The 13,752-nt window shown below is 46.5% G+C and overlaps 1 protein-coding gene across 1 annotated transcript in view; it reads left to right on the top strand.

The window, feature by feature from the left end:
• The window catches only part of DCAF10 (DDB1 and CUL4 associated factor 10), a 44,262-nt gene extending 31,510 nt beyond the window's left edge, over nucleotides 1-12,752 (top strand). The window contains exons 6-7 of the mRNA XM_073591282.1: nucleotides 10,087-10,232; nucleotides 12,187-12,752. Coding sequence (XP_073447383.1) covers nucleotides 10,087-10,232; nucleotides 12,187-12,555 — 515 coding nt within the window. The 3' untranslated portion in view covers nucleotides 12,556-12,752. The remainder of the gene's footprint in view (nucleotides 1-10,086; nucleotides 10,233-12,186) is intronic.
• The last annotated feature ends 1,000 nt before the right edge of the window (nucleotides 12,753-13,752 follow it).

The raw sequence follows: 13,752 nt of genomic DNA, 5'->3' as shown, positions 1-13,752 counted from the left end.
ATATGTAGGAATTGAGCTTCTGTTTTTGAAGGCCTTCTCCATCAGGCCTACTCCATTGCATTGATTTTGCTTTAAATTGATGTGTGAACTGCACCTACGATTTTAATCAACCTGTGTCTTTTTGTATGCGTTAAATTTTGTTAATAAAGTATTTTTTCAATTTTATCTGAAATATCTTATGCCTATTTCCTTCTCTGGCACCGCTATAATCCCCCTTCTATTCCCCTAATCTTCAAAGTGTATTTGGGAATGTATGTTTGTTTTTTGTTTTTTTGTTTTTTATTGGATGGACTTGTGTATTTTTTTTCAACCTGGCTAACTATGTAATGGCAGTGGATATAAAAAGTCTACACACCCCTGTTAAAATGTCAGGTTTCTATGATGTTAAAAAATGATACAAAGATAAATCATTTGAGAACTTTTTCCACCTTTTTAATGTGACCTATAAACTGTACTGTTGAACAACAAACTAAAACCTTTTAGGTGGAGGGAAGTAAAAATAAACTAAAATAATATGGTTGCATAAGTGTGCACACCCTTAAACTAATAGTTTGTTGAAGCACTTTTTAATTTTATTACAGCACTCAGTCTTTTTGGGTATGATTCTATCAGCATGGCACATCTTGACAATATTTGCCCACTCTTTGCAAAAACACTCCAAATATGTTAGATTGTGAGGGCATCTTCTGTGCACAGCCCTCTTGGAGATCACCCCACAGATTTGCAATCGGATTCAGGTCTGGTTTCTGGCTGGGCCATTCCAAATCTTTAATCTTCTTCTGGTGAAGCCATTCCTTTGTTGATTTGGATGTATGGTTTGGGTTGTTGTCATGCTGAAAGATGAAGTTCCTCTTCATGTTCAGCTTTCTAGAAGAAGCCTGAAGGTTTTGTGTCAATATCGACTGGTATTTGGAACTGTTCATAATTCCCTCTACCTTGACTAAGGCCCCTGTTACAGCTGAAGAAAAACAGCCCCAAAGCATGATGCTGCCACCACCATGCTTCACTGTGGGTATGGTGTTCTTTTGGTGATGTGTAGTGTTGTTTTTGCGCCAAACATATCTTTTGGATTATGGCCAAAAAGTTCAACCTTGGTTTCATCGGACCATAACACGTTTTCCCACATGCTTTTGGGAGTCTTGCCACTCTACCCCATAGCCCAGACATGGGAAGAATACGAGAGATTGTTGTCACACAGCCAGTACTTCCCAGGTATTCCTGACTGATACCTTTTAACAATGAGATCCCTCTGATGCTTTGGAGGCTTTTGCTGTAGGATGCGACAAAGAAAATTTCAGGAAAGACCTACTAGAACAGCTGAACTTTTTATTTGGAGTTAATCAGAGGCACTTTAAATGATGGCAGGTGTGTGCTGACTCCTATTTAACATGAGCAAGGTATTGGATAGAAAGATCTGGATGCCGCACACTGGATAAAGTAGAAAACTTGTCTTTATTGTAGAGATAGGACCATCAAAAGTACAAGACAATCATACAGGATGTACAGGATCAGCTGACGCGTTTCACACTCGAAACTGAGTGCTTACTCATAGCTATGAGTAAGCAAAGTTTTCTACTTTATCCAGTGTGCGGCATCCAGATCTTTCTATCCAATACCTTGCTCTATTCAGCATTTAGCCAGCACCTGGGACTTTTCAACTCTGAAGGCTTCACATTAACTTTACACATGGGTCTGGATCCACCTGAGCGGTGAAACACTCTCCCTCCTATTTAACATGAGTTTAAATGTGATCGCTTAATTCTGAACACAGCTACATCCCCAGTTATAAGAGGGTGTGCACACTTGTGCAACCTCATCATTTTATTTTTACAGTACAGTTTATAGGTCACGTTACAGGTGGAAAACGTTCTGAAATGATTTACTTTTCTAATTTTTTTACATCACAGAAACCTGACATTTTAACAGGGGTGTGTAGACTTTTTATAACCACTGTAGCTTAGAATTCTGTCCTTGCTAATGCATATCAGCATTGTGAAAAAGAATGAGGCACATGCTATCCAGCATTATAATATGTGTATCACATGCTAAAATGTTGAAGGTCAACTGTACTTTTAAACCAAAATCATAGCAAGCTCTCCTGAACTAACCTACGTGGACTCCTTCTCACCACTTACCACCATTACAAACTTCTGTAGCAGAGCCTTGTCGTTTGCATGTCTTCCAGTACCAGGCATGTCTCTGGTGCCGGTGTCTTCTTTGGCACGAGGCATGTTTGTGTGCTAATACTTTAAAAAAGATCTATCACCAGAACAGACCGCTTGTTATACCAGGGTATCCTGTGCACATAGCACTTGCCCGACATCTAAATCCATGCAGGGGCTGCTGAGCTGTAGGTGACAGCTAGCTAGCCCCACCCATCTGCCTAGCTATCTGACAACACCGATCAACCAAGACTAAGCTTTTGGAGTGACAGCCAGTGCACACAGAGCCCGCACAGCCCCTGCCCCCCTCTTCCTAAGTTGCCAGACAGAACATCGCTGTGCTGTCTCCTAATCTCTCCTTGTTAGTTTACACTGAGTCTGGACCTGTAGCCTGCTATCCATGGCAACAGAGTGGAAAATGTTATTTTAACTAGCTTTTATTCTGAAAATGTCATCATCGTGTTAATTCTTCAGTGTGCCGACTTCAGTTTCTGTTCAAGAAATGGCACTAAATGTAATCGGAAATGCTCTACTCTGGTGTAGTACTGGTTAGGGATCGACCGATTATCGGTACAGCCGATTATTGCAGGCTGATATCAGCATTTTCACAAATATCTGTATCGGTTGCTAACTAGACCGATATTGGTCTCCGTGGGCAGCGACCATCTTTTTGGGGTCTAGAAGCCTGCAGACCCATTGTGCAGGGGCGCGCGGGACTCGCACACAACGTCATTACGCCTCCGCGCACTGGGCCTATCGAGTATGGTTAACAGAAGACAGAATTAAAATTAGACTTGAGAAACTTAACATTAATAAATCACCGGGACCAGATGGCTTGCATCCGAGGGTACTTAGGGAACTCAGTCAAGTGATTGCCAGACCGTTGTTCCTAATTTTTACAGACAGTCTATTGACTGGAATGGTACCAGCTGATTGGAGAAAAGCCAATGTAGCATCAATATTTAAAAAGGGCCCAAAATACATCCCTGGGAATTACAGACCAGTTAGCCTAACATCAATAGTATGTAAACTCTTGGAGGGGATGATAAGGGACTATATACAAGATTTTAGTAATAAGAACGATATCATTAGCAGTAATCAGCATGGATTCATGAAGAATCGTTCTTGCCAAACCAATCTATTAACCTTCTATGAGGAGGTGAGTTGCCATCTAGATAAAGGAAGGCCCGTAGACGTGGTGTATCTGGATTTTGCAAAAGCATTTGACACAGTTCCCCATAAACGTTTACTGTACAAAATAAGGTCCGTTGGCATGGACCATAGGGTGAGTACATGGATTGAAAACTGGCTACAAGGGCGAGTTCAGAGGGTGGTGATAAATGGGGAGTACTTAGAATGGTCAGGGGTGGGTAGTGGGGTTCCCCAGGGTTCTGTGCTGGGACCAATCCTATTTAATTTGTTCATAAACGACCTGGAGGATGGTATAAACAGTTCAATCTCTGTATTTGCAGACGATGCTAAGCTAAGCAGGGCAATAACTTCTCCGCAGGATGTGGAAACCTTACAAAAAGACCTGAACAAATTAATGGGGTGGGCGACTACATGGCAAATGAGGTTCAATGTAGAAAAATGTAAAATAATGCATTTGGGTGGCAAAAATATGAATGCAATCTATACACTGGGGGGAGAACCTCTGGGGGAATCTAGGATGGAAAAGGACCTAGGGGTCCTAGTAGATGATAGGCTCAGCAATGGCATGAAATGCCAAGCTGCTGCTAATAAAGCAAACAGAATATTGGCATGCATTAAAAGGGGGATCAATGCAAGAGATAAAACGATAATTCTCCCACTCTACAAGGTTTTGGTCCGTCCGCACCTGGTGTATGCTGTCCAGTTCTGGGCACCAGTCCTCAGGAAGGATGTACTGGAAATGGAGTGAGTACAAAGAAGGGCAACAAAGCTAATAAAGGGTCTGGAGGATCTTAGTTATGAGGAAAGGTTGCAAGCACTGAACTTATTCTCTCTGGAGAAGAGACGCTTGAGAGGGGATATGATTTCAATTTACAAATACTGTACTGGTGACCCCACAATAGGGATAAAACTTTTTCGCAGAAGAGAGTTTAATAAGACTCGTGGCCACTCATTACAATTAGAAGAAAAGAGGTTTAACCTTAAACTACGTAGAGGGTTCTTTACTGTAAGAGCGGCAAGGATGTGGAATTCCCTTCCACGGGCGGTGGTCTCAGCGGGGAGCATTGATAGCTTCAAGAAACTATTAGATACTCACCTGAATGACCGCAACATACAGGGATATATAATGTAATATTGACACATAATCACACACATAGGTTGGACTTGATGGACTTGTGTCTTTTTTCAACCTCACCTACTATGTAACTATGAGTCTGACAGCCTCCCTCGCCTCGCATCAACACTCGGACGGACGGACATGGCATCTAGCCAGTAGAAAGCCACCCAGCCACAGTAAGGTGCCAGGCCACTGAGGCCAGCCAGCAGCCACCCACCCACAGCAAGGTGCCAGGCCAGCCAGCAGCCACCCACCCCTATCCAGGTGCCAGCCAGCAGCCACCCACAGCAAGGTGCCAGCCAGGCCAGCCACCCAAAACAAGGTGCTAGCCATTCTAGCATTATACTTTTTTCTATGTTTTGGAAAACCATTTAAGAAGTTGTTTTTCAAGCACTTTATTTTTCCCAGTTGTTTACTTTTAGACCTTGTTTATCATCACACCATTTTGCACTGCAGACAGAGATGCCAGTTTTGAAATCTGTGTTTTTTTTCTCTCCCATCAGTTTTCATGCAGGTATGGTGTGAAGAACGAGCCCTTAATATTTAATAAACATTAACATGTTCAGTTAAGGCCCCTTTCACACGATCGGACCGTTCAGGTCCGCCTGTCAGTTTTGACGGCGGACCTGAACGGGCGATCCATGTTAGCCTATGGAGCGTCGGATGTCAGCGGAGACATGTCCGCTGACATCCGACCCCGTCCGATCCGCTAAAAGCAGACGTATGGCCCTACGTCCAGATCCGTCGCTGGCGGATCGGATCGGGTGAGATCTGACGAAAACGGACACGCTGTCCGCTTTCGTCCGATCCCTCCATAGGCGGCAGCGGCGCCTGACAAGCCCCTCCCCGCTCAGTGAGCAGAGAGGGACCTGTCATCCGCCGGCTCAGCGGAGATCAACGGACTGATCTCCCGCTGAGCCGGCGGACCGAGGCGGGCTCCGTAGAAACGGAGCCCGCCTCGTGTGAAAGAGGCCTTATACTTGATTTTTGAATACAATTGGTGTTATTTCTGAAAAGATTCAATGTACAAAATATCGGCCAATAATATCGGCAGGAGAGGTGGCCGAAATATCGGTTTTGTATCGGCAATGAAAAAACGATATCGGTTGATCCTTAGTACTGGTAGATACTAGGAGCTGCTGCACATAGTGGCCACAGACATTTCTCTTTCGTTCATTGACACACACAGTGCTTCCTTATTCAGAACCATAGGGTTATACCGCCCCCTACAGAAGTAGGACACTAGGCAGAAAAAAGACTTGGCTATGCCTATGGGCAGTCCTAGGTGGTATACATCCCCCTCTCTGCTATAGGCCTTCATTTTTTATTTTTTTTCTGCCTAGTCAGGAGTAAGGACCTAGTTCCCTGCTTGGATCTCTGGTCCTGCCAATTTTTCTTTTTTAAACAATTTTTTTTTTTTCCCCGCAAGATCTACAATCATGGATTCGATGGTGAGGAGGAACTGCCTAGTTCCTGGTATGGTGAGTACATGTCCCCCCTCTCCCCTTGGATGGGGTGGATGCAGGCCCCTCCCTGGGTCGGACCTGCGGATTCCCCTCCTTCCCTTAGACCCCCTCTCCCTGGGGTTGGTGGTCCTTGTGGGTCCTCCTGGTGACCCTATCCTCCCCACCCCCCTTCATATGGGGTAGTGTGCTGCGGTGGTCGGTGTTAGGGGCTGGTGTCACATGGTACTGGCCAGGGGGGGCAGGCGTGCCACCCATGGCTGTGCTTACCGGCTGGGGGGCACCGGATGCCTCTGGGGGTCTGTTGCCCGGATCCCCTCTCCTCATGTAGCTTTTGGCTGGGCTCCAGGGATCCTTCCTGGGTCCTTGAAAGCCTCATGAGCGCGTCCGGTGGCCATTTTGCCTTAGCCGGCGCCATTTTCTTGGTGTCTGCATGCTTTCCTATGGCCGGCGGCCATGATATGGTGGTCTGGTGTGCTCATGGAGTGGCGGCCATTACTGTGAAGCCCTGGACGGGGTTTTAGCTGTGGCAGCTCCTCCTTTTACCCCAGTGCTGACTCGTGGGTTGTTCTTCCTCAGACGCCACGTGTGAGCAGTGCTATACCTGAGGAAGCAGGTGCTACACTGGTAGGATGGTGAGTCGTGGGGTCGCTTCCTCTCTCTCTGCTGCAGGCTGTGGGGTTTCCTGGTGTTTTGGTTGTGTTACCGGCGCGGGGTGTGTCCCATAGCAGTGATTGCACTTGGTGCGATGGGTCCCCCTTCATCCCCTATGGGGTCTCAGGAGCAGGTTTCCCAACCGGACCCCCTCTCAGAGGCTGCAGGTCCCTCGGGGTCCCAGCTATCCTTTGACGCACTGACGGTCCTAGAGACTTCTCAGTGAGTATGATTCCTCCACACCTGTGGCTGCGCATGAGAAGGCACTGGTAGACGCACTGATTTGCATCTGTGCGGGAAACTTTAAAAATGGAGGATGCGGTGGAGGGGCCGGTCCCCTTTGGCACCCACAAGCTGTCTCGCACGGCCAAAGTGTTTTCTTACCCCTCCTATTTTGGCTATAAAGATTGTGAACGTCCAAAACTTCCCTTTGTGGTCCCTAAACGCTTAGCTGTGAGGTACCCCCTTGAGGAGAGTCTCCTCGAGAAGTGGACGACTCCCACAGTGGTGGATCCCCCTGTCTCTAGGTTGAACAAAGCAACCACGATTCTCTGTAGAGGAATCTTCGGCTTTTAAAGATCCGGCTGACAGAAAAGCGGAGTCTCTGGCCCGCACTATATTTACTATATCGGGTTCGGTGCTTAGGCCAGGCTTAGCCATTACCCTGGTGTCGCAAATGCTAATAGAGTGGGCAAAAAGCTGTTGCGCCGTGATCTGGAGGGTGAACAGATTCCCCCCTACCTTTGCTGAATTGGCGAATCAGTTGGTCCAGGGGCTGCAGTTTGTCTGCAATGCCTCCTTGGACGCAGCTCCCTTGATCTCTAAGCTGTCTGTTTCAGCAGTGGTGCTTAGGCGTGTATTGTGGCTTAAGTGTTGGTCTGCGGACCAGACTTTTTAAAAAAAAAAAAGCTCTTGCTGATTTACCCTTTCAAGGCGATCGTCTGTTTGGGGCTACCCTGGATGTCACAGGGGGGGGAAGAGTACCTTTCTTCCACAGCCTAAAAAGGGGAAGGAGCCTTGTTGCAGACGTGGCCCTTCCTTCTCAGCACACACCGTTTTTTCATCCCTCAGGGTCCAATGACAAGGGTTCAAAGTCCTTTAAGCCTTCCTCGGGAGGTTCCAAGTGACCCTGGTCTGGCAAGCCGAGAGCGGGTTTCTCTAGACCCGCTGACAAGGCCCCTTTGGTATGAAGGTGCGCCCTCACCCGTGTCTGGGGTGGAGGTACGCTGGTTTCCGGGCCCGTGGCTCTTTTGATAAATGACAAGTGGGCCCACAAAGTGATTCTGTCCGGTTACAAGATAGAGTTCCGGTCTTGTCCCCCGAAAAGACTTTTCCCTTCCAATGTGCATCTGTTCCCAGACCGCTTGCAAGCCCTCCGTGGTGCTGTGCAAGACCTGTTGCCTCAGGGGGTGGTTGTCCCAGTTTCAGTGTCGGAATGTTTTCAGGGGTTTTATTCAAATCTGTTCACGGTACCAAAGAAAGAGGACACAGTAGCCCAATTCTGGACCTCAAGGCCCTGAACTTCTTTGTGCGGGTTCAGAATGGAGTCCATTCGCACTGTGGTGGTGTCCCTTCATCAGGGGGACTTTTTTTGCTTCTATCGACATCAAAGATGCTTACCTGCACATTCCAATATGTGCCCAACACCAGCGATTTCCTCCATTTTGCTGTGGGAGAGGAGCACTATCAGTTTACCCTTTGGTCTCGCCTCCGCTCCTCAGGTCGTCACAAAAGTGTTGGCCCCGGTTCTGGTGTTGCTGCATCAGCGGGGGATTGCGATTCTGGGCTACCTGGACGACCTCCTCTGCTAGCCTAATGGGTGACGTGAAGCTCGCTATTCAGACTCTGACAGTTCGGTTGGCTTCTAAACTACCAGAAGTCTGCTCTGACTCCAGCCAGAAAATTGGATTATATGGGCCTGACTCTGGATTCCGCTCTGGCCAGAGTGTTCCTTCCCCTGGACAAACTCCAGAAGTTGCATGCTGCGATTCATCTACTGCTGTCCAGCAGGTGGGTCACCCTGCGGACTTGCATGCGGGTACTGGGCCTGATGGTCCCTACCTTCAAGGTGATTCCGTTTGCACAGTTCCATACGAGACTCCTGCAAAAGGAGATCCTGGTGAAATGGGACAAATGTCCGGGGTCTCTGGACAATCCGATTCGGCTCAGCCAGGACACCAAGGGGTCCTTGGTCTGGTGGCTTCACTCTCTGGCTCTTCAGCAGGACAAATCCTGTCTCCTCTTGTTTTGGATAGAGGTCACCACCGATACCAGCCTGTCCGGGTGGGGAGGTGTCCTGGGCCTGAGCTGAACTCCGCTCGGTCGCTGGATGCTGGGGAAATCCAGACTACCAATCAGCTTGGGAAATTCGGTCTGGATCATTGGACGGATCGACTTCAGGGGCTCCTGGTACGGATTCAGTCGGACAGTGCCACGGCGGTGGCCTATGTCAATCACCAGGGAGGAACAAAGTGTGTTGGCAGGCCCTGGAAGTAGCTGTGTTCCGGCCATCTCCACCATCCACATTCCAGGAGTGGAAAACTGGCAGGCGGACTACCTCAGTCAACAGGTGTTGGACCACGGGGAGTTGTCCCTTCACTGTGACGTGTTTCATCGGATATGTGTCCGATGGGGCACTCCCGAGGTAGTTCTTTTGGCGTCCCGACTCAACAGGAAGGTACCGAGGTTTGTGGTCAGGTCACAGGATCCTCTGGCGGACACCACAGAAGCTCTGGTAGCCTGGTGGGGCCAGTATCGTCTGATCTACGCCTTTCCTCCTCTCAAGCTTCTGCCGCGGCTTTTGCGCAGGATCGATACCGAAGGAATTCCAGTCATTCTAATGACCTTGTTGGTCTTGATACGCTGACCTGGTCGCCAATGCCCCTTGTGCGGGGCCTCAGTCTGTGCCCCCCGTGCGGGGCCTCGGTCAACATCCCCTGTGTGAGCCTCGGGCGACGCGTGTCTCAGTTGGTGGCCCCCTCCTGAGTTTTTTTTTTTTTGTGATGGCGCCTTTGATGACGCCCTGTGGGAGGGCGAAATGCATTGACGCGACGCAACTTCCGGCACGACTGACGTTACTTCCGGTCTTGTGGAAAGAACGCCAGAAACGGCGTCTGCTGTATTTTCCTATCAATTCCATGTCTGTTTTTATGCATCTCTTATGTACAATAAATACTTGTTCTTAGCATACTTCACTATCAGTCCCTCTTTTTTCTTTTGGGTACCTGTTTTTATGGCTGAGAAACCATTTTGAAGGATTATTTATCATCAAGTCCCATCATTGAATCTGCCATTCTGTGGACATCCTTTAGGTATCGTTATAAGCCTGTATTGACCTCCAGACTGAAAAGCTAGTAGAAATGTGTGGGAGGAATGGAGCAAGCTTCCGCATTCCCAGAAGCCATTGTAGATTTGCTCAATGAGAATGTCCCAGGATTCAGCTATTGCGGCAGGACTGAAGCCTGCACTTTTATGCTTTTTAGCAACTTTAATCCAAACGTGTGAAATTTAATTTTTTTATATGTCCTATTTGGCACAGGTGCTTCCCCTCGTAACAGTCTTGAGGTTCTAACACCAGAGGTTCCTGGAGAGAGAGACCGTGGCAACTGCATTACATCTCTGCAACTTCACCCTAAAGGATGGGCTACACTTCTTCGCTGTTCTAGCAATACTGATGACCAAGAGGTAAGAGCGCCCAGTTTCCATTTTGTTGGTGTGATATTTGTTCCTAAATATAGTACTGGGGTTGATTTTAATGACTTTTGAATCCCAGTTTTACTGCTTGTCTTCTATGTCCGAATGGATGGATTACATGATTTATAACAGGAGTGCTCACACTTTGTAACAAATGGATAGTTTGCAATCCTTCATACTGTTGGGTGTTCCGGATTGTGAGGGAAATAGAGTAAATGCTAATATGTCTTTGAAGATTGTGAGACGTAACACACCTGACTTAGACAGTTTGCCTATAAACATTGCAGTGTGCCTTGTTTCATATGTGTAGGTTGCTCCGTCAGATTTTCTGTGTGCTAATTACATTAGAAACATGGCATTTTCATTGGCACCAGCCCTTCAGTGACTGAGCAACTGTCGTGACATTTGCTGCATTGGACTGCTATAACCACCTTACATTAAATGAATGAGTAGCAGAACACCAGTAATTGCAAAAGGTTGTGGCAGCAGTCCACGACATACTGCTGTTGACGTCATCCGGAGGCCCCGCCCCTTGTGATGTCGCCCCCTCCTTTTCCTGACCTGCCAGGCTGCGTGCTCGGATAAGGGTCAGGTATGGATTTTGGGGGGGATTCCACGCCACTTTTTTGGGCGTGGGGGTTCCCCTTAAAATCCATACCAGACTGAACAGTCTGGTATGCTCGGGGGAGTAATCATTTTCTCATTTTGGCGAGGGTTCCCATTCCAAGATCCTCAGCACACAAGCCGCACCACAAGTCGGATCATCATGATCTGACTTGTGGTGCGACTTTTATTCAAATCAGTGTGCTCTCATAGGGAACCATTGATTTTGACATGTCAAAAAAAACAAACAAACCGCTTAACGCATCTGTATCCAGCGTTAAGCCGCTTTTACCAGCTGTAACGTCAGTTCTGTGTGCTCCCAAAAGCCTGTGTGTGCATGGACACATAGAATAACATGGAGAGGTGTTTTTAAGCTGCAAAAAAAAAAAAAGTGACGCTGCTAAGACCCCTTTCACACTGAAGGTGCTTTTCAGGAGTTTTAGCTCTAAAAATAGCACCTGTAAAGCGCCTGAAAAGAACCCCTCAAGCCTCCCCAATGTGAAAGCCTGAGTGGTTTCACACTGGGGCGGTGCACTTGTAGGACCGGAAAAAAAGTCCTGCAAGCAGTGTCTTTGGGGCGGTGCGGGAGCGGTGTATATACTGCTCCTACCATTGAAATCAGTGGGCAGCTCTGTCAAAGCGCTTCGGCAGTGGCGCTTTGCAGGTGTTTTTAACCCTTTCCTCAGCCGCTAGCAGGGTTAAAAGCACCCCACTAGCGGGTAAAAAGTGCCGCTAGAACAGTACTAGCAGCGCTTTACCGCTGACGGGGCTGCACTAGCAGTGTGAAAGGGGTCTAAAAGCAGCTGTAAAAATGCTCTGTGTGCAGGAGGCCTTACTGTCACTGCTGCTGTCCCACTAATCTAGTGTCATGTTCTGGCAGCTGTCCATGGCATACTCATGTTTTTTTCTGCTGAATGAATAAATAACAGGACCGTACCAGTGATGGTAAGGCTTACTGCAGCTGTCCCAGGACTCATTCAGCCAGCCACTGCCTGAAAAATGTAGAAGCTGGCCTTTAGTAAATCAACCCCAAAGTATTGTAGGCAGAGGAATAGCATGACAGCTCCCATATGTCTCTTAGTACAGTATGATTACTATGCAGGTCTAGGCCTAGCGCAAAAGCTAGGTTTGCGGTTAGGCAGGTGCAGGGATATACTGTAGATACCCGTGGAACTCTGAGTGTCCAATTATGTTATTTAACAGCAAATTCATCTCAACCCTTATGGAAACTTACCATAATAATGAATAAACCAGTGTTGTACAGCTACCCCTGGGGCTAAATATAATGGTTTGATGAGAATTTTGTATCCTTATTTGTTCCCTGTTTTTTTTTTCCTTGCAGTGGACTTGTGTCTACGAGTTTCAAGAAGGAGCCCCTGTACGTCCAATCTCTCCTCGATGCTCTTTGCGTCTGACCCACTATATTGAAGAGGCTAATGTGGGCCGTGGCTATATTAAGGAACTCTGTTTCAGCCCAGACGGACGCATGATTGCCTCTCCTCATGGCTATGGGATCCGATTGCTGGGGTTTGATACCCAGTGCAATGAGCTTGTAGACTGTTTACCTAAAGAAGCTGGGACTCTACAAGAAATTCGCTCCCTATATTCTCATAGGGACGTTGTCCTGACAACTAAGTTCTCTCCCACCCACTGTCAGATAGCATCAGGGTGCCTTAGTGGACGGGTCTCCCTGTACCAACCAAAATTTTAACTTCCACAATGCAATTTTTTCCAAAGCCAGACTGGGAATCCACTTGTTCTGATTTCTTTAAACATCAGCATTTTGACTTTTCCTGAAACTAGAGGAAAAAAACAAAACATTTGTTTACAATAGATTGTGAGCTTTGTGGTCATACCACTTCCAAATGAATAGAAGTTTATTTCTGCTGTTGATGTAACAGGGCTTGCAATAAAAAAAATAAAATAAAAATCACTCTCTAGAGGAATATATTCTTTTAAGTGTCAGCTCTATAGGATATATAAAGGGGGGGGGGTGCTTTACTAAAACTGGAGAGTGCAAAATTTGGTGCAGCTCTGCATAGAAACCAATCAGCTTTCAGTTTTATTTTTATTTTTTTGTCAAAGCCTAATTGATCAAGCTGAAGTTAGAAGCTGATTGGCTACCATGCACAGCTGCACCAGATTTTGCTCCAGTTCTAGTAAATCAACCCCAAGGTGTGCTTACAAGTTAATATTTAAGTTGCCCATAGCAAGCAACCAGTGTCCATGATTTTATTTTGGACACAGACTGGAATTACAGTTGGAAACTGATTGTGATGGGCAACAAGACCATTTTTACAGGACCTTTTCATACATTGGGCCTGAATTTTTTTTTTTTGTGTAATTTCCCAGCATGGTTGTTGGACATCTTGCTAGGGAAAACACTGATATAAATGTAAGCAAAACTGTTAAAATAATGTGCAGTGCTTCCCAATAAAACCGACACGGTACCAGCTGTTCCCTCCCAATGCACCAATAAAATGTAAATTATGTTATAAGTTTAGCATGAAAGGAACTTTAAAATGCCAGTTGCTTCACCAGTGGATTTGGCATGGAATAGTCCCTTCCCTGTACCTATAATCTGGTATTCCTGGCGTACATCAGCCGTCCTCACTACTTTGGCTGTATAGCCTTTCACCTGTTTTTTTTGTTTTTACTTTGTTTCCTTATTTTTGTTATGTTCTGTATCTGTTTGGGTTCATTAAAAGGAAAGCATATCCTATATTTAAACACACTTTTATCAAGCAGTCATGCGTTCCGCTTTCATTTTAACATGCTAAGAAAACCATGTTCTTATTCATTAAGACAGTATTAAAAGTCCATATGTAATATGCCAGTCATAATTTGAAACAGTTGTATCTGTATATTTGGAACTATTTATTTAACAAATTATACGATAAGGATAAGA

This window comes from Aquarana catesbeiana, linkage group LG01 (assembly GCF_042186555.1).
Source record: "Aquarana catesbeiana isolate 2022-GZ linkage group LG01, ASM4218655v1, whole genome shotgun sequence".
Classification (NCBI taxonomy): domain Eukaryota; kingdom Metazoa; phylum Chordata; class Amphibia; order Anura; family Ranidae; genus Aquarana; species Aquarana catesbeiana.
The sequence above is the reverse complement of the archived record's forward strand: the minus strand, read 5'-3'. Positions and strand labels throughout refer to the sequence as shown.